The 24,749-nt window shown below is 32.8% G+C and overlaps 2 protein-coding genes across 4 annotated transcripts; one reads left to right on the top strand and one right to left on the bottom strand.

Annotated features, from left to right (window-relative positions):
- Nucleotides 1–9,563: 9,563 nt before the first annotated feature.
- LOC130976772 (ras-related protein RABA5e-like) lies at nt 9,564–11,430 on the top strand. Of its 2 annotated transcripts, none has more exons than XM_057901698.1 (2): nt 9,564–10,099; nt 10,912–11,430. In XM_057901698.1, the coding sequence occupies exons 1-2, from the start codon at nt 9,763–9,765 to the stop codon at nt 11,196–11,198; spliced, it is 624 nt and encodes a 207-aa protein (XP_057757681.1). In that variant the 5' UTR covers nt 9,564–9,762; the 3' UTR covers nt 11,199–11,430. The 2 variants fall into 2 exon arrangements, with proteins under 2 accessions (XP_057757681.1, XP_057757680.1); XM_057901697.1 differs by having other exon boundaries at nt 10,876–11,430.
- A 5,707-nt stretch (nt 11,431–17,137) lies between these two features.
- LOC130976346 (pirin-like protein) lies at nt 17,138–19,011 on the bottom strand. Of its 2 annotated transcripts, none has more exons than XM_057901197.1 (6): nt 18,638–19,011; nt 18,518–18,564; nt 18,376–18,414; nt 18,268–18,296; nt 18,029–18,195; nt 17,138–17,955 (listed from the first exon to the last, which is right to left on the bottom strand). In XM_057901197.1, exons 1-6 carry the CDS (start codon nt 18,823–18,825, stop codon nt 17,460–17,462), a joined length of 966 nt encoding a protein of 321 aa, XP_057757180.1. In that variant the 5' UTR covers nt 18,826–19,011; the 3' UTR covers nt 17,138–17,459. The 2 variants fall into 2 exon arrangements, with proteins under 2 accessions (XP_057757180.1, XP_057757179.1); XM_057901196.1 differs by having other exon boundaries at nt 18,518–18,567; nt 18,638–19,010.
- Between the last annotated feature and the right edge of the window lie 5,738 nt (nt 19,012–24,749).

Raw genomic sequence — 24,749 nt, 5'->3', positions numbered from 1 at the left:
AACTTCACTTGCGCTTTGATCACCTCCTCGGTGGCCCCAATGGCATTTCGAGCATGCTTTACAGTCTCTTTATTTTTCTTCTTTAGTTCGGCGGCCTCAGCTTTAACGGCGACGAGATGGCATCATTGCGCTCTTTCTCCAATTCCTTCACCTGACCTTGGGCAACGTTGAGCTGACCTTTTAGAGTGAGCTCTCACTCGGTAAGTCGGGCGACTGTTGCGTTGGAAGTCTTCACTTTCTCCTCAGAAGTAGCCAGTTGTGCCTGCAGTGACTTCACTTCGAGTTTTAACTTCTCCTAGGAATTGATGGCCGACTGAAGCTTACCCTCTAGAGTCCAAGCCCCAGCCAAGACGGGTTCTGCTTTTCTTGCTATAGTGGCAGCACGAAGCAAGGTGCGATATACCCACTTGGCTTGGGAGGCAAGATCCCCACCGAGAAAGAAGTCCTCCGTGCCGAGTAGGAGTTGGGAGTCAATAAAGTTCCCAGCATCGAAGTTCTTCTCTATCACGGTGAGAACTCCCTCAGGGCTCGAGGTCGGTTTCCTTTTGCTCGGATTATCAATGACGACGACCTTGGGCCCTGCCCCCTCTTCCTCGACCTCTGGTCGGGGAGTCGGACCGGTGCTTGTACTGATCACCTCCCCTTGGGGAGGTTGGGATTGTACTTTGACAATAGGGGAATGCAGCGCCTCGTTGGCATGAGTGGCGGAGCTATCATCGCTGTCCCCAGGAAGGAATATAGAAAATAATGTGTCAAGTCTAATCTGCTCACCATCCATTTACACTAAAACAAGGAAACACGTAAGAGCTCGTTAAGCGAGATGCTGAATAAATAAATAAGTTGAGCATTAGAAATCAAGAAGCTACGACCAGCCGACTACTCACCTATGTAACCCATACCCATCTCACGATCACCCACAAGAAGGTGAGGGTTAACGTTATTTTTGCCAAAAATAGCCAACAATATGTCAGCAACCTTTTTATTCTGTTGGGTCAGGCCTTTGTAAGTCACCTTTGTGAATGCATTGGCCCCGTCCCCAAAGCTCCAGTAAGTTGGGATGCAATGTTCTCCCTCCAAAGTTAACTAGAAGGGATGCTGACCTTTGACAGGTCGCACTATAAAGTACTTTTCTTTGAAACCATGAAAATAGTCTTCGAACAACCCGAAAATCCGTCTACCCTGGGACGCCTGGAAAGACATGTATATTTTCTTGGCTCTCCCTTCCTTGGAGGGATTCGTTAAGAAAAAGAACCACAAGAATACCTCCACCGAGACCGGTAGTTTGAGATATTCGCAGACCATCTCGAAGCATCGGATGGAGGCCCAACTGTTCGGGTGTAGTTGTGACGGTGCCACATCACATTAGTTCAATAGCGCCATTTGGAATGGTGAGAATGGGATGTGAACCCCCAAGCCGCTGAATATCACCTTGTACACCCAGATGCAATCAGCGACCAAAGGGTGTTTAGGTTAAGGTGGCATATTTGTTCTCGGTCCATCGGAACGAATACGTCGTAGTGATCCTCCTCGGGACCTCTCCCGCATAACCGGTCAGTTTGACAGAACTCCATGAGCTCCTCCAGAGTTATTCACGAAGGAGTATCCTTCACATCTGATGTCACACAGGCATACTGATGCGTGAGCATCTTCTCTATCTTTTCCTAGTAATTTTGCATTCAAATTATTGAGTTTAATCAAGATTTAATTACCTTTAGCCACTATGAATGCTACTTTAAGTTGTTTTTATTTTTTTATTATTTCAGGCAGCATTTGGATGGATTTGACGAAGTTTTGTAGCAGAAAAGGAAGAAAGCGAATGATGTTGTCAACCCTGACCTCCTTGCACTCAAATAGAAATAACTTGAGCTACAGAGGTCCAATTGACGTGATTCTAGCGGTATTGAAAAGATAACTTACAGAGCTTTCCAACGATGTTTAATAGTATACCCTTTTTCCATTTCACTCTGCCTCTTCCACGCTGAACTTGAGCTTTCTCAAGTTCAGCGTGGAGTCCAACGCACAAAGGAAGAAGCACACATCATCCACGCTGAACTTGAGAATTTTCCAAGTTCACCGTGGACTCAAGGAACGCACAAAAGGGACACACTGCCTCATCCACGCTGAACTTGAGAATTTCCAAGTTCAGTGTGGATCCTAATAATCCACATGGTCCCCACGCTCCACTTGAAGGCCTACGAAGATTATTATTTATTCTGATTAAGCTTTAAAATTATTTTAAAGAGGAAAATATATTATTTTGTTTTTAGAAAATATATTTTACATTAATTAGGATTAGATATAAAAGGAAAAAGAATCAGCCCTTCGGGCTCTTCTCATCTCTTTTCTTCTACCTCATTCCGCAATTTACAGTTTACTTGAATCTTAGTTTTTCTCTCTAAACCATAAGCAACTAAACCTCCAATGTTAAGGTTAGGAGCTCTGTCTATTGTATGGATTGATAATATTACTTTTCTATCTTAATTCATGTAATGATTTATAATTCAAGAATTGTTTTTGTTCTTTATTTTATGAATCTGGGTTGAACAGAAGTATGACCTAGGTTCTAATTGAGTTCTTGTATAACTTGGAAAAGCTCTTTACTTGAACAACAGCTTGAAAACATATTCTCCTAAATTTTTAATTATTTAGACTTAACGGGATACGTGACATATAATCCTCTTATATTTGAGTAATTAGGATTTTTGTGGCATATAAACTAGAATTGAACTCCACCCTCTAATTGGAATTAAGTGACCAAGGAATTGGCGGTTGATGAATTTTAGAGGAGACTAAAAAGGTCTAAGAAATTAGGGTTTAGTCACATATAGTTTGCCATGAATTAAATCTTGCATGATTAAAATAGTTAGTAAGAAAAGTCAATCCGAAAAATAGATATCTCTCAAGCCTTAATTGTTTCTCCATATATTATTCACAACTTTTTTACTGCTTGCCTTCTGATATCCTGAATTTATTGTTTAATGCTTTGAACTCTCAAACACCATTTTCTGCTTATCTAACTAAGTAAATTAATCAACCATTATTTCTTAGTCCATCAATCCTCGTGGGATCGACCATCATTCACTTGAGGTACTACTTGGTACGACCCGGTGCACTTGCCAGTTAGTTTGTGGTTAGAAATTCCGCATCACGTACCAGTCTACAGGAGCCCTTACAACAGGACGATGTGCCATACCTACAGTGGGGGCACCACTCAATCAATGAGTTTGGTAGGACAAAAAACCGGGTAAGCCGGAACTAGCAGTACGCGTCACAGTAAGCCTATCTACAGTTAGGCAAAGGATGTAAACAAAAACTAAAAATATAGTAGTAACCCCCCTAAAAGCCTAACTAACAGCGGCGTAATCCAAGTGAAAAGGCATACACAACCTATGAACTACAAAGATGAAGCAGTAGCAACAGTGACAATAGCAGCATTCAACCATTTGAGATAAGGAAAGGGATGCTTACCAGGAAAACTGTCACCAGGAAATGTTGGGAAAAATTCGAATGGGTGCAGTTGAATTGGAAGTGGACCAAGGCAATGGAATACAGAGAGGTTGAGAGGAAAGAGGAGAAGGAGAAGTGCAGGAGTGACTCAGGAATGGGAAGATGGAACGCGAAAGTGGGGAAAGAAGATGAAAACTGGGGAATAATTGCCACTACTGGGAAGCGCGGAAGTCAGGGGTCAAATAGACTTTTCTCCAAGCTTTCAAATCGGTCATAATGACATTAAATGCCAGACGCAAAGAATGAGGCGACGCATGACACTCCCCCGAAACGGACGAAACCCACTCGCGCGTAAAGGGCACGCCCCTATCACAAGCGGCCGACTCAGCGAGCACCCAACCGAGGAGAAGGTAGAATGGAACGCGCCAACAATGGCACTCACGACCATAGCTGGCGCGTTGGGGGCAATGTTTCTGCCCGGCCCAGCTGCCCACTGCCCAGACCCGAGCGACCAGCCGACCCGATGGAAACAGGAAACTCGAACTAGGAGGTGACCCGAACCGCCACCTCCCCTCCCATGAGGCACCTGACAGCTGGGGAAGGAAATTTTCTGAAAGGTGGGTCTGCTCCCGTGAGACCCGTCCTAGTGTAGACTATATAAGGAGAAGGCCCTACTCCTCTCCAGAGGTACGTCACTTAACCCTCACTTTTTCTGCCACCTTGTACAGATTTTAACTTGAGTATCGGAATCCCTTTTACAGGTAGCTTCCCCCTCACCATTTCGTCAGCCTAGGCGATCCTCGAACACCTTTCCTCTCCCTTCAATGTCAGCTCGAGAGGTCCAATCCCACGCCAGCTACCCAAATCTAGGTCTCCTATCATCCCATGTATCCAATACATTTGACCCGTTCAAAAACCCTCCGAATATATTTATTAAATATTTATTGGACTCCGTGCGTGTCATTCTAGTAGGATTAATTTGTGACATAATAATCATGGAGTTTTCATTCAACGATCAAAGTAGTTCATAAGTTCTAAATTCTTATTAATAATTAAGTCAATCAAGTGATCAATCAATGATATTATAAAAGGTTCACGTTGTTCTTGGTATCTGGTTTGAGAGACTAATGTAAATATTATCTCTATTTTTCAATTAATTTTAAAAACATTCTGTGCTATTAAACTTTAATTTTACGTCAAAGTAACTAAACAAATTTTAATGTTTGTTGTAACATAAACTGGTTATGTGGTTATGCATGTTAATAATTTTGTTAATTATTTTTTTATTAAAATTATAAAACTACATATTTCTCTTTTTATTTTAGTAACAATATTATTTTTTTATATTTATATTTTTTATTAACAACTGAACAAAAATATCCCAAAAAAATTACACAATTATTATTTTAAAAAATATAATTTCAATCGAATCTGCAAAAAAAAAAAAGAAAAATACAGGAAGACAAAAAAAAAATAACAATTATATTATAAATTATATCAAAAATATTATTTTTATACTAAAATTAGTTACTAAAATCAACCAATAATATATTTATATATAAATACGTGTGTGATTTAATTTATTTTCAATATGTATTTATATTCTAACATATATTTTATATTAATAGTTGACTTTAATGATTAATTTTAGTATATACATAACATAATCCTATTATATACATGTAAGGCTAATTTATCTGTACAAGAATTTATTTCTCTAATTCATTGTAGTCCACTTTTTAATTTAATGTAGATGGCTAAAACCAAAGATTTCCAAAAATAAAGATCAATTAAATTTTAAAGGCACATCTATCAATTACTTTTGAGTCAAATTGCATCTCCACCTAAGTGAATTTCATATTTAGCACCAGATCCAATTTCAAAAAGATACTCCAGAGCTCAGCAAATGTCATTGTACAAGTACTTATGAGCACTGTAGGTTGCTAAGAATTATTCTTTAGAGTAAACGATAAATAAATTTGACCTTTTTTTTTTAGATATTTTCGTCCCAAAAGATTAAAAAATACATTCATGTTCCTGACCTCTCTAAAACGTGAATAAATTTATCTCTTCGTTAAAGTGATTCTGTTAGACCTGACGGAAAAGTCTAACGTGATTCCCATAGCGCTGACTTGATCGTTACGGGAGCTCACATGGCATGTAACTTTTGAAAAAGGAAATATTAGTCCTCCGACACCAAAACGATACCGTTTTACCAAGAACCCTCCAGACACACTCTAATCTCCTTGCGCAATACCCATAACGCCCATTTAACCTGCTCCCTCAAAGTTTCATAAATCTGCAACTGCAAAACCGTAAAGCATGAGAAATGACCACAACTTCAAGCTTCATTATCTCCTCAGTCAACAAAGAAGATCAATTACAAGTTATTTAAGCAACAGAATAACAATGGCACACTAATGAATTATGTATTTCAATAAAATGTAATACTAAAATCTAACAGCAGCTATATTCATTATAGCTCTCGAAAAAATTGAAGCCCAAAAATGAAGAGCAAGTAATTCCAAACCTGTTCTATATCCCTCTAAACAAGACCAACTTTTTGATGATCAGCCATTCAAGTTGCAATAATATGTGCTTCCAAAAAATAAATCCAATATCCATTTGAACAACATCTCAAATCAAAACAAACAACACCGTAAACTAACCTCGAGTCTATGCCCATGAAATTATAGTTGAAGATACACCGCTATAAAATTCATGTTACCATGTGGACCACTAGTAGCATTGGCACTTAGACATTTCATCTCTCAACTTGTAACAAAACAACCAAGTGACTATACTTCACCATGCTCTCTTGAAGTTCGTCCTATCTCACCGATAGCCACCATATGGCTGTTGGGCATAACTATCCAGACCCATCATGGGTTTATTATAGTTACCCGACATGTTAGATTCGGGAGGCATTCCCATAGGGGGTTGCATTTGGACTCTTTGCTCCATTACCCATTCCCAGAGGGATGCCTATACCCATTGATGGATTAATGCCTCTGTAGCCTCCCATTCCCATTCCAGTACTAAGGCCATTGTTCATTCCTATTCCCATTCCTATAGCAGCACCTGGACTTGGACTGTTATTCATGCCCATGTCCATACCCATACCCATTCCAGAACTCATCATAGTAGTTTGAGGAGTCTTGAGAGCACTGGCACCAGTCTGGCCTATACCTGAACCTTCTCCCATCGCTTTACCCATATTCACAGTTGATGTTACAGCCATAGTGGTAGGCTTTTCCATTCTCTTCTCCTTCTTATTTATGAAATCAAAGTGGTGGATTGAGGAGGCGATGAATGGTTGAAGGGTGACCGCCAGAATCGACGGCAAGACGTGCGAGGTCCAAGATGGGCTGCGGCGGCCACCAGATGAGGCGATCATCTTCCTCTCTACCGTTGGAACCGATGAACGTGGCGGAGGCGAGCTTTCGGCGATGAGACTCCGAGGAGAAAGGAACGAGGAATTTGAAGCATGAATTGAGGTCACGTGCAACGAGAAGATCGACGGTTAAGAATTGAGATTTGGAAGAAAGAAGAGACAATAAGTCAGAGAGTTTGGCTTTGGGGGTGAAACGGCGTATTGCAGAAGGGAATTAAAGTGTGTTTGGAGAGGAGGAGGTGAAACGGCGTCGTTTTGGTGCACAGGGACTAATATGTCCTATTTTCAAAAGTTCAAAGCCACGTGTCATCCCGTAACGGACAGGTTAGCGTTACGGAGTCACGTCAGACCTTTTTGTTAGGTCTAACGGAATAACTTCAACGGAAGGGTAAATTTGTTCACGTTTTAAAAAGATCAGGGATATGAATATATTTTTCAATCTTTAGGGACGAAAATGTCTACAGAAAAAAGGTTAGGTACCTATTTATCCTTTACTCTATTCTTTATGATCCTGAAAATTTTTCCACAGGCTGTCTTTTGATCTTTTATCATAGAATTATCTGAATTAAGTTTAATAGACGAGAATTTTGAAAAATAAATAATGCACCTATTTTTCTGTAAAGTTACCTACCCTCCTCTTATTAGAGACAACTTAGCTTGGAATCAGGTGATGGTCTTTAACCAAATAGAGAGTTAGTTATTTCATAAATTTTATCCTCAACAAAGACTTTATTTCTTTTAAAAATGAACTCATTTCGACAAAACCATAGTGAATTCATAGTAGTGCCAATGAAAATGAGAGACCACAAGATTTTTTATTGTAGGAATGAAAAGATAAATTTACCGATAATCAAGAGACTAGAAATAAAATAAAAAAGTTATCCGAACTCAACCTTTTATCTATATTCTTTTACATTTTATATATAATTTTGTAATTACAGAAAACATAGAGCAAAAATTCAGATAAAAATCTACAAATATTACATAAATTATACAGAGTCATATATCTTCTAAAATAGAGTTCATTAGTTAGTAACTTAAAATAGAGTTCATTAGTTAGTAACGTCTCTTTAGTAATATTAACAAAAATTTTAAATTCTTTAAGGTGTTTCAAACCTTCAAATCTTAGAGTAAAACTCGGCTTTATTATTTTTGGAGTTGAAGTAGAGACTACAATTTTATTTAATAGTAAAGAAATTATTGGAATTCGAAAGCCACGTAACTATATTCTCTCCCAAACATGGTTCTAAGGTTTTTTTTTTCTTACACAACACACACTCGTATATATACTACTACTAGCATAGGTTTTAATTTATATTACTCATTGAGGATTTTAACTTGAGTGCAGCTCTCAATAAAGCAGATGACATCATCTATCCCGGATTTTTAAGACAAAATAAATTGTCAATCCTCTCTCAAAATATCTATAATATGCACTAAATTTTATTTATTTTCAGTAATATAATTACAAACTCTCTTATTAAGCATGTCTTCAATAATATCACTTTGAACAAATCAGTTAATGTTATTACTATAAATAACTCTCTAAATTAGAAATGTCTTACTACTTATTTATTATTTTAAAGTAATTAAATATCTCACATGAAAAATAATTATTTTACATATGTATATAAATTCTTCTATCATTTGAAATTTATAAATTTCAAATACATATCTGTACAAAACGTGTATATTACATCTTTTCAAATAGTCTAAATGTTATAGGTGAGTCTAATAATTGGTTAATTCTGATTTTTTTAAGGTTTGGTTCACGAATAATTTTTAACATTTAATAAAGAAAGACAATATTATTAAATTTTATTATCATCGATATGCAACCAAAATTATTTTACAAAATATTTTTCTAATATAAATATGTCAAGGACATTTGATAAGACGTTTAAATGTTTAATATAAAAAATTATTAAAAATCAAAGAACAAATATTTAAATTAATTTTTAATGAATCTTAAATTAAACACTGAATAAATTTTTATTTTTTAAAAATTTTTAAAAATTTTTAAAAATTATTCATGTTATACAAATTACTCCTATTTATTTATAATCAAAATTTTAATATATATATATATATATATATTATTTAAATTATTTTTTATTAACAATATATGTATAATTAATTATATGGTAAGAATACATAAGATGTAATCATTTAACAAATATTTTTTAAAAAAATAATATTTTTAAAGTTAAATAATTATATTTTAATATGCTAATAATTATTATTTTTGATAAATTTAACGAGTGCATGTCATTAACAATAAAAAATAATGTTATATAATTCATAAAACTTTTTATAATAAATTATAAATTTAAGAAATATAAAAATAAAATATCAAATAAAATATGATATTTCTAACGATAAATGTGCAAATGTATAATTAAAAAATAAAAATTTAAATACAGTTAATTTTATGTAAAATTAATAATTAATTATTATTAAATAAAAATTTTATCAAATTAATTAAATTATTTAACAATTTTAAATTATGAATAATGTTAGGGGGCTAGTAATTTTTGTGATTGTTGGTCATCAATTAGTCATCAATGATGATTTGATAGTGTGAGATTTCATCCAATGATTCACCTTCCTCTGCTGGTTACATGCTGGCCAAAATTCAATAAAACTGTTGGCCCTAGACTTTTCCTAAAATTATTATGCCTACAATGAATGAGTTTTTATCTAAAATGGTACTACAGACACGCGGTGTGTTGATGCCAGGTTGGAGGCATCCACTTGAATCTTTACAACCCCTCTCCTTTCTCGCTCTGTCTCCCTTCTCGTCTTTAGTAGTCGGCACTCGGCACATCACGGCACAGCAGAAGTAAGAGCAAAGCCCTACTCTTCTGATCTTTTGATTCTATTTCAAGATTCAGTAGGTGATCTGTTCTAATCGGATAACAATGTCATCATCGGAGGACGAGGGAGGTGAAGAGTACCTCTTCAAGATCGTCATAATCGGAGACTCTGCCGTCGGCAAGTCCAACCTTCTGTCCCGCTATGCTCGCAACGAGTTCAACCTCCACTCTAAGGCCACCATCGGCGTTGAATTCCAAACTCAAAGCCTCCAGATCGACAATAAGGAAGTCAAGGCCCAGATTTGGGACACCGCCGGCCAGGAGCGCTTCCGTGCCGTCACCTCCGCCTACTATCGTGGTGCAGTCGGCGCTCTAATTGTCTATGACATATCCCGCCGAACCACCTTCGATAGCGTCGGTCGCTGGCTCGATGAGCTTAAAAGTAACTCTATTCAACTCTATCTATTTTCTTTTAATCTCTTGAATAGATCTATTCCTATGCCACACACTAATCCGATTCAGTTCACTTCAATCTGCTCACATTTCACATATATGCTAAGCCTGAATTTTATTCAACTACAAATTATGGTCTGATTTTGAATGGAGCATAATAGCATTGAGTATAACTTACTATGAGGGATAATTATACCTAACTTCCTTAATTATAGAATGTTTTCAGTTGCTAACTGACATAATACATGCTTTTCTTCTTTTGTTTCATCTTAACAAATTAGCTACTCTAGTAAATTGATTAACTTAGTGTTTATAAGACAACTAATATGCATGTTAGAGATTAGATGTATGCTTGACTTAGCTCTTATATATATATATATATATATATATATATATCTCCCAAGTCAAACAGAAAGTTTAGAGATAAATTATGAACTAACTATTGGATGTAGCTAGATTGAATAGTTCGACGTCTTTCTCAATTCTGCTTTTCTAGGTGGTGTTTGTTTGCTTTGGTGCTTCTATCAATAGTGTTATCTAAATAATGTTTCATTAGTAATAGATGTATAATTAATTTTGTGGTAGGAGTACATAGAGAATACATCAAGTGCAACCACCTAACAAATATTTTTACTCCTTATGTACTCCTACTACAAAATTACTTACACATCTATTACTAATGGAACATAATCTAGGAAACAAATAGTTCAATATTCTTTGTTTTGTGAAATCTTACTCTCTAAGCTTATTTAAACTACCTTTCAGCTCATTGTGACACAACAGTAGCAATGATGCTTGTAGGCAACAAATGTGATCTGGACAACATCCGAGCAGTAAGCATTGAAGAAGGAAAAAGCCTTGCAGAAGCAGAAGGTTTATTTTTCATGGAAACCTCTGCCTTGGACGCTACAAACGTTAAGACGGCTTTTGAGATGGTTATTCGGGAAATATACAACAATGTCAGCAGGAAGGTTCTCAATTCAGACACCTACAAAGCAGAATTATCTGTCAACCGGGTGAGTCTTGTCAATAATGGGGATGCTACCTCAAAGCAAAACCAAAGCTATTTTTCTTGCTGTTCAAGGTGACTTCTTCAGTTAGTGCATGAGCCACCTTTTTAATTCAGTTTGATTTAATTAAATGGATTTGCTTGTTATTCGAGGGATATGATTTGAGAGTTCTTTAATTACAGCTATAAGTCATAATATAGTTACAAAAACTGTTATCTTCAATTTAAGAAAATCAGTATAATTGTATAATTGGATACAATGAGAACGTAATTGCAACAAATGAAATAGACTTCCATTTATGTCTTGTTAAGTGAAATTCTCCAATGATTTTCTGACTTCTTGATTTGTTCTATTGAACAAACTTACTTCCAGTGCTCATTGAGTTGACCGTTATTATCATGGTATGTCAAGTTCTTGGTGCTTGTTGAGTTGACCGTTATGATTTATCATGATATGTTACACGATAATAATAATAATAAAAAAAATAAAAAATTAGTTTAAATAATTTAAATTTATTTTATTTAAAATTAATTAATGAATATTAAATAAAATAAATTTAGACAATTTGAATTAATTTGTTATTATCTTTTGAATTTTATTATATGTTTCACTCGTTTTTACCTACGTAAAATAAGTCAAATACAGCTTAGTTTTTTTCGGATAGGAGCTTTAGGCCAACAAAATACTACCAACTAGAAACTATCGTGGCAACATTGTGTTCTTGATATCTTCATGGAAAATCCTTAGCTCTCCTTAAAGTTGATCAATGAACACAAACTCTAAGTATATGTCTAAATCTTGTGTACATTAAAAATCGGGTCCTGAACCTGCATATCTTGTATTAGAATATTGGTCAATTAGAGGTCCAAAGTTAACTTTAAACTTTGATTTGACTGTATACGTTATTTTTTTAGACAGGTTAGACGTCCTTCACATTATCATATCACAAATTTGACTAATTTCTTTGAATATTAAAAAAAAATTGGTATAATATTTAATTATTGAATTTTGTAGTATCTTTTAAAATTATAGGAGCCGAATAATATGTCTTCTGCGTATTAACAATACGCCTTTCACGTTAAAACATATAATACATAGAGACGGGCATATTATCCTATTTCTACAATTTTAAAAAATACTATAAAATACAATAACTGAATTGAGTGTTACAATATAATTTTACTCATATCTGAACAAATAAACGCACAAATTAACGTACATATAATCATATATTACACACACCCATAGAGTAAATTGCTAACGCACAATAAATTGCTATTAAGCCAAGGTCTCGATCACACGGTATACCTTACCTAATAATACATATCTATATCAAGTAATTTGAATAAGGAGATTTCTTATATGGACATAAGAGCAGTAAATCTTCCTTTTTGGTAATAAACGTTTCTATTATTATAAGAAAAAAATACACCACTTGGAATATATATATATAATTGACTTTTTGACCCTAAATTGAAACAAATACGCCTTATATGATAATTTTCTTTTGGTAGATAAGTATTATAATTCAGCAACGTGTTTATTAATTCATTTTTTTTAACTGAAATAAATTAAATAAAAAAAAAACAAAATAAATAAAATAAAGAATTGTTTAAATAGGGAGACAGTCCCGTTTAAGACTACTCTTAAACTCCTCCCAAGGTGAAAGAGGCTCCACATGCAAAAGTTGTAATTTCATTGCCATCTTTACCATAGTATCTGCCACCGTGTTTGCATCTCTCATAATCAAACGAAAGTCAACACGTCAATTCCAATGCATGATATCTCTTATTTTGAGCACCAATGGATCACTAAACCCAAAACCATCTTGTGTAACAAGATTAAATGCTTCCACACAATCCGTCTCACAAATAACATCTCATTGATTCATATCCCAAGCTAAGAGATATCCTCTCCAAATAGCAAATAATTCTCCTTGATACTAGTACTCTCAATCATTCCCAAACACCCCCTTTGCCAGCTCCCATTACAATCTCTAATAACACAAGCAAAACCAACACTATCACTCGAACCAAAATAACTAGCATCACAATTAATCTTAAAAGTACCAATGAATGGGGGATTCCAAAAACCATTTAGAGTAGAGGGAAGGGACATACGTTGTAATTCAAAAATATCCCTAAGCTTCATTTCTGAAGTTAATGCCAGACAAATCACTTTTTTCGAAGACCAAGTTTCATGGGATTAAAGATGTCATTATTTCTTACTCGCCATATCCACCAAAGTCCTGAAAAGAACTTAAACGAATGCTCTCTGCTATGATACAAGAACTAGTTCTTCAAATCCAAATGATGACAAGAAATATCCAATTTATGCCAGACAAGCTGAGCTTTTGGACAATCCCGAATACAATGTAAAATCGATTCCTGGCTAAAAAGACATCTTGGACACCTATCCAATGACGACATCCCTCTTCTAAAGCGAAAATTTGCAGTAGGAAGAGCCTCCTTAAGACACAACCGTTTATTAATTCATTTGTTAATATTTTAAAGATATTAAAACTCAATCGTAAAATAAATTATTATGTATTGTATATATTTATACACATTTTATATAATTTTTTATTAAATAATTAATTACTAAAGTAATCAATTTTTTTACAGATAAATAATCAAATACTTTTACAACAGTATAATCAATCCACTTATTAATACAAAAAAATTTACTATCATTATATTTTTATTTTTTATACTCTTATTCATATTTTTTCTATAAATATGACTTTAATTTTATTACTTTTTTAAAAAATTTTATTATAAAGATAAATATATAAACATTATGCATTCTAATATATATTTTTATATAAATAATAGTGACTTTTTTCATATAATATGATTAATTTGTTACATATGTATAAAATAAAGCAACAACTGTGAAACTAGTTAAGATGATAAAAATTTTAAAAGAAGTTATGCTATGTGTATATTAAAATTAGTTACCAAAGTCAATCATCAGTATAAAATACATTTTAAAATATAAATACACATTAAAAATAAATTAAATTACACATATATTTATACATAAATACATTAATAATTAATGTTATTGTACAAATAACATTTTTGTTTTAAAAGATACAGAAATATAAAGTATAACATTTTGTATCAAAAGATGTGTTGCTAGAAAATAAATTTTTGATGATCAACAATCAATCAACAAAGTAGTAAATGCGAAAAGAAAACATTATTTAGCCAATTTTTAGCTAACAATCAATCTGACTAAGTAAAAATATTCAAGAGCCAACGAGCTATAATTCAAATGGTATAGTCTCTTCATACTCATTTAGAAGTCGTGAGTTTGAATCTCCCTTATCTTTGATAAAAAAAAAAAATTAAAGCATTGCACACGGTTAAAGCAAAATAAAAATAAAAATCAATGATTGAAGTTTATTGATGATTTTATAATTCTCATCATTATATAAAGATATTTTATTTTAACTATTAGATGATAAATTTTAAGACTTAATTTTTATATGTTATAAAGATATTATTTTTGTTTAAAATGTGATAAAATAAATAAATCACACTATTTAAACTAAAATAATCATGAGAAGATATTTTTCATATCTTTATTAATGTAATTGCCTTTATTAAATTATACCACAATTGTATCACCATTGCAGAGGCGGAGCTTCTTTAGGGCAAGGGGGCCATGGCCCCCAAATTTTTTATAAAAAAATTAGTAGAAGTCCTTCAAAAAAATAAAGAGTAGTTGAGTAAGCTTAAATACTTTATTATAATTTAGAGTATCTAAGTTCAATTTCTATCTCATATTTTTATTGCATAATAATTTTTAGTTTTAGAGTGGGCTTTCATTGGCTTCACAACACATCAAAATTAAAAGATAAAATCAAAACGTTTTGCTAAAAAATTAGATATTTTTATTTGTTTAATTTAATATTATTTTATATATTATTATTTATTTAATTTAATTTTTATATGATAAAAAATATTAGAATATTCAATATTATTGTATTTATATAAATTGATAAAAAAATCAGTAAATATTATAAATTTTTTAATATTTATCTTTCTAATTTTTTTTACATGTTTTACAGGATATATATTCAAATTTTTATACAAAATAATTATGAAAAATCAAAGAATTGATGCATTTTTTAAGAGGAAGGCTAATATTCAAGAAGGAGAACATATAACTTCTAAAATATCAACACCTGTAAATAGTTCTTATACTTTAATGAATCACAAAGAAAGTGAGATACAACTTTCAAAAATTCAAAGAGTTGCATCTGATGAGTTTGACCTTAATTTTTTGGAATGAGACCCTGGAAAACGGCTTTAAATTTCACAATATCACCCAAACCAAAGAGATGAGATTAGACGAACTTATCTTAAATGGGGTCCATATCAAAAGTATCTTAAAAATTATCTTCTATCTTGTAGAATTATTTATTTATTATTTTATTAGTAACAAACTTAAAGAATAATTATATTTATAAAATTTATTTTGATATAAACATTATTATTAAATTTTATGTTAAATTTTTGCCCCCTCCAAAATTTTGTTTCAAGCTCCTGCATCATTGTGCATGGCATCTAAACTAAAAGTACCCTATTTTCTATTTTTTAATATATTTTGATTTAATTTTGGTGATTACTTTTTTGAATGTGCTTTGAACGAGTTTTTGTGAATATGTATAATAATTTGAGGTCTGATATTTTTTTGTCTTACAAGCTATACAAGTTGACCCAAGTCCAAGAAAAAAACACGCGCACCACTCCTTTAGAATCGAGCGTCCAACGCACGCGCCTTAATCACCCTTCCACAACACGTTCATTATGCCACACTCTTCATCTTCTTTCTCAATCAAAACGCAAACCGTCAAGATTCAAGCGACATTCGAAACAAACTACGATTCTGCAGAAACATTCTAACTCCTCGCGAAGAGTAGAAGAAATTAAGAAGAAAAGATACAAATCTCCATCAAAAATCATAAGAAAAAACGAAGAAACATGATTCAAGGTACTGTTTTACTGTTTTTCTAGGTTTTTTTTCTAGATTGTCTCTGCCATGTGCCTCATCCTTAACCAGCAAAACATTAAAAGATTTCAAGAAGAAATATACTATCTCTCCCATGTTTTGGGTGTATTTATGTAATCTTTTGGGTGTATTTCTGTAACCGTTAGGGTATATTTCTGTAATCCTTTCTATAATCGTTTGGGTGTATTTCTGAAGTTCCATTATCTTCAAAACGATTTCAAAGCTTAATTTCAAAAACCATGAAAATCGAAAAAAACGAAGCAAGAATATAGAGAAAGAAAACGCACGTAAATGACGAAGAAGAATGCACAAAGGAGATCCAACAAATTTGGCAAGAAACTCAAAAAAGAAATGAAATCTTTTAAAAAATAGAAGTTATATATTTGCGCGTTAATTGATATGACTTGATTTAAAAGTCTGTTAAAGAAGCACGTAATATAAGCAGCGCTTAGTGGGTTTCGTTCTCTTCAAACTTGTAAAGCTTGTAAGCACAAAACACAAAACAACTTTTAGACGTCCTTAGTTCATTCAAAATGTCTGGTTTCTTAAACGTTGCGATTTATCACTTTAAAAGGAGAAAAAATATTTATCTTTCATTTGCCAAAATTGCGACGACCTACATATCATGTTAATAAGAAAATCTTAAAACTGTATGATGGAGGGTCAACCGTAAAGACATACAAAAATTCTAGGGTGGATGTTATCCCACACCCATACACATACCACATCCCAATCCAGCAGCAAAAACTTCTGATGTTGTCAATCTGAAAGATCCAATTTGACTTAATCATAAAACCAAGTGTTAAAATTCTAACAATTTTTAAGAATAATTATTTTTTGGCCCAAAAAGGAAACACCAGACTTAGGAATTTAACTCTTTTAATTTTTAAAAACAAGGCTTCAAGCGTCAAACTTTGAATCACAAAAATGCCTAAAAAATTCGAACTGTATCGAAGAAAAGTAATAATTTATGTGTAGCGGTTGCTATCGTCAACTACCACAAACAATAACAAAAGAAGTTTTTATTGATTACTTATAAGGGGAGATAGTGAATATAGGGTGATATATCCATGATGAGATATGAGTGATGACTTTAGTGATAGCCTACAATTGCCCCATGGTGAGCAGCAATATGGATCTTCTAGAAGCTCTGGCTACAGAGAAATGAAAATGACAGAATAAGCAAACTTTCTTTTCAGCGCATTGAAAAGGAAAATGACTTGTGCAGATATTTTTTAATTTGTGCATTTCACTAGCGTGAGATACATGGATGGATCGATCAGATATGAGACATCAAGTGGTAGGGTGGGTCACTAACTAGAGAGAGGTCCAATACCTCCTCATCTCAAAGCCATTCCTGCAATACTGATAGTCCTCAATGGTCTTTTCGATCTCAGACTGTGTGTTCATGACAAAAGGGCCATACTGAGCCACGGGCTCGTTCAGTGGCTGGCCTCCAATGAGCACAAACCTGAGAGGCTTTGAAGAGGAGTTGTTGTTGTTGTTCCAGACGCTGAGGCCATCCCCTTGGCTCAGAACCAGCACATGGTATGGGCCAGTTGGCGATGAAGTTGGAGAGCCGAACACTCCTTCACCTTCAATGACGTATACAAAGGAGTTCCATGTCTCCGGAATGCTCTGATGCAACTCAGCCCCGGGACGTAGCGTGAAGTCAAGGAACATGGTTGGAGTTCGAGTATAGACCGGGGAATGCACCCCCATTGCTTCTCCTGCTATCACTCTCACCTCCACCCCTTCCTGCTCTGCCGTTGGTATGTTCTCGCTCAGAAGTTCTTGGTAGTTGGGTTCAATCCTGAGAAGATGAGAATAATAATAATTAAAATGTGATGAAACAATGATATTCAATTGAATTGGTGAATTCTTACATCTTGTTGTTGGCGGATAAGTTGATCCATAGCTGCAAGCCGTTGTTGTTGGTTGGTTGGGCAGGCATCTCAGAGTGAATGATTCCCCTGCCTGCGGTCATCCACTGAACATCGCCAGCTCTGATTGTGCCCTGGTGCCCTGCAAAATCTTGGTGAGTTATGCCCCCCTGTAACAAGCTAAGAGTGTCAGCCTTTTAACATTTTTATACGAGACAAGAGACGGAAAGTAATTTATATACCTCTAGGACGTAGGTAACGGTCTCAAAACCTGTAAATCCACGCAAGAGAATGAGAATTGATATAGATAATCAATATTTGAGGCATGTCAAATTAAAGAATGTACCTACCTCTGTGGGGATGATCAGGGAATCCTCCAGGGGGGGATACTGCAAAACAAGTCAGACACGCAATGCAAACAGGGTCATATAAAAACCGACGAAGCTAAGGGAAGGGCAGGGCTTGCAAGTTGCAAGGAGATGGAGATGTTACCTGAGAAGTGATCCAACATCAAAAATGGATCCAAGTTCTTCAACTCGCTTCTGAGAATCAACAAAACCAAATTAAAGCATCATCATTCATCAAGGCAAGATGGATAGAAAGCAAGCGTACCTTCCAATGCCTCTTCTGACAACAGCCCCATCGCCTTCGCGTTGAGACTTGGCCAGAACCTTCTTGAGGACCAATCTGGGTGTGCTGAAAGCAGATGATGATGCCGACATGGTGATGGTGGTAGTGTTAGTGGTGATCCTCCGATTGAACGGCAACAGGTGAAGGTGCCTTGCTATTAAACCTCTCATAAACTAGCTAGTATATGAACTATGATGATGGAGGGTTTGCAGACATGCGTGTATATATATATACACACGGCCACGGGGATATGTATATGATTGAGAAAGTCGATTAATATTAGAATAATGTGGGACGGAACTGGGAAGAGAAGATGAAGGAACGCGCAGACAACACAAGACCAAGACGCCTTATGGATTGTAGGCGTGCGTGGGCAAATATAACATTGTGGCCTTGTGGGATCCACTTTCTCCCCTTTCAACAATCATCACCGTGACATCAGCCTCTTGTCATCATCATCAACCACCTAAGAGATTTTAGTTATTACAAATGAGAAATATTTTTTTTTCTAAAACAGAAAATAAATCTTAATTTTCTTCTCATTTTACCTCACTTCGAAATGTATCTATATTATTAGTTAACACTACTTATAGTTAATAAATGATAAAATCAGCCACATATTTTATTAATAAAGGTGATCTAATTATCTTTTCAAATAAATTCTTTTAAAATATAACAAATATAATTATCTTAATAAAAAAAATAAATTGAACGGAATTTAATTATTGTATTTAATTTTTTATATATTTAAAATAAAATTTTTTTACTTTTATCATATAAAAGATAAATAATGTTTTAATTTTTATTTTTATAATTATTTTTAATATCAAAAAATAGAAAATATACAAAAATATACATAAAAGTAGTGCATACATTATTCTTATATCTCATTACAATAGACAACTAAATTTATCTTTCAAATATAAAATTAAGAAAAAAATTTGTATGTACACAATAAAAATTAATACCATATATTTATGTATATATATATATATATTATTTAATTTATTTTTAATATATATTTCATATTTTAACACATATTTTACATTAATAATTAATTTAATAATTAATATTTTTTATACACATAACATAATTATTAAAAAAAACCTACAACGAAGTACAACATTCTTATATCTCATTAATTACTCTAGACAACTATATTATTATTATTATTTAGAGAACAAATTTCATATAAATAATTGGTGTTATTAATATATTTAGTATATATACTCTCGAATCCAACAAGATATGTTCAGTGGTAAACAACTATATGATCCATCACATTTGCACGAGATGACATTGAAATAAGTTGTACTATTAAAACGTTGTACGCATTGTTTACAAATACTCTAACAATGTATTTTATTTTTCTTTTAATTTCTTTTTAATATTTTGTGTCAAAATGACACGGATAATTTTTGTTTCCATTATTATATATGCTTCTATTTTTTTTTTTTTATGAACACCATAAATTTTCAAAGAGACTTATTAATATTTTTTAAACTAAGCGTCAGTATGTTAAGAAAGTGAATTTACATTGAAAAAGACTCAATGGGGTTTAATGTTTAAAAATTAAAAATTATCCTAACTATAAATCATTTTACTTTTTTATTTTTCACTTAAATAACTATATTCATAAAAAGACCAGACATGATTATTTAGAATGCTGAGAAAGAACGGGTTGACGAGATGAAATTTGAAGAGGTAAGAGAAAGTGCTGACGAGAAAGAAATTTCTATGGAAAAAAAAATGTTAAATGGAATGTTCAATTTGATTATAGGTGAAGGGATTAAGAGAGAGCTGAGAAAGGAAGAGTGGGAATTAGTGATAATCAAACTCCCGCCGGGGGATGGGGAGAAAGATATCACTACTAGTCATGAGAAGGGAAAGATATTAAAGCTGTGTGGGAAAAGAGATATAGTCGAGCTGTCATTTAATTTTGTCTATTAACCCGTAATAATATTTCTTCTACAATATACGAGTAATAATTATTATTTTATTGCTAGTGTAGTAAGTGTACTAATAACAAAAGTAAAATTAATGAATATATAAGTATTTTATATTTTAAGTAAAATGTATTGAATTTTACATATAACCCTTTTTATAAATTCTATATGGCAAAAGATATTTAAAAAAATACACACCAAAACTTTTATATCCCTATTATATATACTATAAAATTATATATTGTATAGATCTAATAGTGGATCATGGATGGACGTCAATGATAAAGTTCTCTTTTTCGTGATACAACTATTGCCATTGTTAATTATATGCTGCTCTTAGGCTGGCAAATAAATACATTTATTTAATAAAATGAGAAAATCTAGGAGATCAGTAAATTTTGTGGTTTTTAATCATTAATTAGTTATCAATGATGTTTTTAATAATGTAAGATTGTATTTAATAATGTACAATCATTCAATTTTTTTTTTGTAATGATTAAGTGCTAGCCAAAATTTAACAAAAATACTGTCCTAGTACTCCTCTAAAAAAATAATGCAACTGGGGCTAATATTTCCATAGTTACCAAAATTCAACCGGCCATAATAATAGATTATCAGGTTATTGGTTTAATTAATAGGTTATAGGATGAATGGATTCACTTAGTAATAATTAAATAATAAGGTAAATTATTATTTAGATTTTTTATATTTAGGTTAACGGGTTCGAATCCCGTCTTGTGTATGCAGTAATTTATTGGTCAACGGTAAATCCTTCAATAGAGTTTAGTACCACAACAGATTAGTCCTTAATCTGTCGCGCTAAGGGATACCATAAAAAACAAAAAAAAAATAAATATTTAGATCAAATTTTGATTTAGTTTTTAACATTTTAAATATTTTACTTTTGTCTCCAATTTTAAGTAGGCTTAATATTGTCCTAGTGTTAAATTACTAATAGTTAATAGAATGAGTAATGTGTGTTATTAGTTAAGTCGTATTTTTTTTATGTGTTAAAAAAATATAACCAAAACATTTTGTTATATTTCTTTTTCTTAATTTTTTTGGTACAAAACTCTAAATCCTAATAATTATTCATCAACTATTTAAAATCAAAGGAAACATTTTATATTAATAATTGCAACTGGATCAATTTTACTTACATACTGAAATCAAATGCTATTGACTTTATCTTTATTATGCAAATTTTGTGTCAAATTTAATGGTGGAACAACATTAAACTCGCCTAAAATTTTTTTGAAATTGAAGTAGGACATTCAAAAATTTTTAGGATTGAAATAGACGTTTGAAATGTTAAGAATCAAACTAAAATTCGGCTCAAACGTTAGGACTAAAACAGTACTTTACTCTTAAATAATAAGTAAAGTAGATATTTTATTGTTAAAATTTAAAAATATCTTTAATTTTATTTTATTCCAATTTTGTTCTCCAAATTTTTTATATACATCAAATATATTTCTCGTAATTAAATTATTAAAATATTTATGACTAATCCAGCAATAATGTATATATGATAGTTATATCTCGTTTATTTGTGTTAAACATTATTCTTATGAAATTATTACTGAATTATTCCTAATTTTTTTTAAAAATTTACCCACCAGAAATATATTTAATGTTAATAAAAAATTTTTAAAATAAAATAAAATTTAAAAATATTTTAAAAATTTTTAATAAACTATATTTTATTTTTTAATAATTATATAAAACTTAATTATACTTTCTCGTTTCCATAATAAATATTTTTTTAGTTTTAGTTTATATTAAATAAACTATTATCTTTAAATTTTAATTACTCATTTGTTAGTTATATTCATTATATTTATAAAAAAAATAAAGCTCATAATTACAAAAATAAATTGGACCTTTCGATTTTAAGAGATATAGAAATCGAACTTTTTAATTTATGAGTATGAAAATTGGATTCTCCAATTTTTTAATTTTCGTTTTAAAAAGATTAAAAAATTTGAGATAAAAAAATTTGTTCTTTTCAGAATTTTAAAAAATACAAAAAATTATAATATTTAGGTAGGGCTAACCCACTCCGTCTCATCCCGTTAGTCTGTTCCGTTCTGCTTATTGAGACAGTCTTAAATTATTATTCCGCCCTGCTTAACGGTGGATTGGCGGGCTAAACCCGCCTTTTTTTTCTTTTTTAAAAATTTATTAAAATATTAAATATTAAAATATATAATTTCACAAACATCTAAATAAACATATAATTTCTAAATATATAAAAATATAATTTTTAAAAAACTAAAATCTTTATAATTCTAAATATCTAATAAACATAATTATCAACCAATTTTTCAAAATAAATTAATGAAATTAATATTGTCCAAAGCAAAACAAATATTGTCCAAAACATATCATTACCAATTCTGCTAGGTAGAGAACGGGGGTGTAAACAATGTGAACAATAGGTTGTATTTCTATTATGAACCATCTAAGTTAATTAGTCACTAGTCTAACCAATAGTCAGTCACTCATGTAACTTAGTTAGTCAGCTTCTCTGCAATATAATTGATTAGTTAGTTAGAGTACTCTTTCCTCACTAAGCAGTTAGACCCCTGTGTTATGTACATGTATATATATCCCATCTGTAACACAATTGATAAATGAGATTACTCATTTTCTCTCTGCATTTGCATGTCGTAACATGGTATCAGAAGTGAATTCTCTTCACGATTTCGCTACACTTTCCTTCTCATTGTGATTTTCCGAAAAAATTTTTCGATTTTCTCGCCTCAATTTTCTTCTCCTTCCTTTCTTTTTCAAGCTGCTTGCTTCATCGATTCCGATCAAGATGTCCACAATCTCTGAATTGAATTCCTCTCAAGACAACTTGAACTCTCTGGCACAATCTTCGCCAATTCCCGAGACTTATTCGCTTCAGTTCGACGATTATCCAGGACTCGTGCTTGTTTTTCAACCGCTCCAAGAAGATAATTATGCTTCATGGTGCAGATTGATGCGTCTTGCGTTGAGTGACAAACGCAAGATTGGCTTTATTGATGGTTCTTTGCAGAAACCATATCCAATTGTTCATTCAGTGCTCGCAGAATCTTGGCAATGCACCAACGACATCGTCACAACGTGGTTGCTAAACTCGGTCTCCAAGGATATTGCTACGAGCGTGATCTACGCGGGTTCAATCGCTCTCTTTTGGCAGGACCTGTAGACTCATTTCTCTCAAAGCAATGCACCTCGCATCTTTGAGCTGAAACGATCTCTCATGTCACTAACCCAAGGCTCTCTCTTTATTTCACATTACTTCACGAAGTTGAAGATCCTTTGGTAAGAACTCAATACCTTCAAGCCTCTGGTCTCATGTTCTTGCGGTGGTATCAAATCGATTCAAACCTACCTCGATCAAGAATAGGTCATGTTGCTCCTCATAGGGCTCAATGAAAATTTAGCAAATGTTAGAAGCCAAATCTTGTTATTAGATCCCCTCCCTTCAATTGGCAAAGTTTTCTCTCTGGTCTTGCAAGAAGAGAAACAACGGGCACTTACTTATCCTCAACCTAGCCAGCACATGACATTTGCAGTCAAGTAGTCTCTGAAGTTATATATGCATCAAAATTTGAAGCCAAAGAGTAAGAAAGATTGTCCAAATTACTTTCACTGTGGACTCATGGGACACACTGAAGACAAGTGTTACCGCCTTCATGGCTATCCACCAGGCTATCTGCAAAACAAGACTCCCAAGCCTTAGGTGCATCATGTGACTCAAGTGAATCATGCTCAAGAAGTGCAAGATTCATCACCCATCTCTCCCTTCTCTTTCATGGTAGCTCAATATAACCAATTGATGGCTCTTCTTCGACTACAGCAAGTTGTTCAAGACATTGAACCTGAGATATGTGCAGGTGAAGTGTTCTCTTCTTGTTACATGAACCAAAAGGCAATTTCAAGTGCCTGGATTGTTGATTCAGGTGCTACCACCTATAACCAACTCCTTTAATTCTCTAATCGACCAAAAATCATTATCTAACCATTTTGTTTCTTTACCTGATCATACTAAAATTTGTGCATTAGCCATTGGTAATGTTGTCCTCAACCCTTCTTTAACACTTGTTAATGTCATATTCATTCCATCCTTTATAGTTAATTTGATTTCGGTTAGT

Source organism: Arachis stenosperma, chromosome 4 (genome assembly GCF_014773155.1).
Source record: "Arachis stenosperma cultivar V10309 chromosome 4, arast.V10309.gnm1.PFL2, whole genome shotgun sequence".
In the NCBI taxonomy this organism is placed as follows: domain Eukaryota; kingdom Viridiplantae; phylum Streptophyta; class Magnoliopsida; order Fabales; family Fabaceae; genus Arachis; species Arachis stenosperma.
This window is presented reverse-complemented; position numbering and strand designations above follow the sequence as displayed.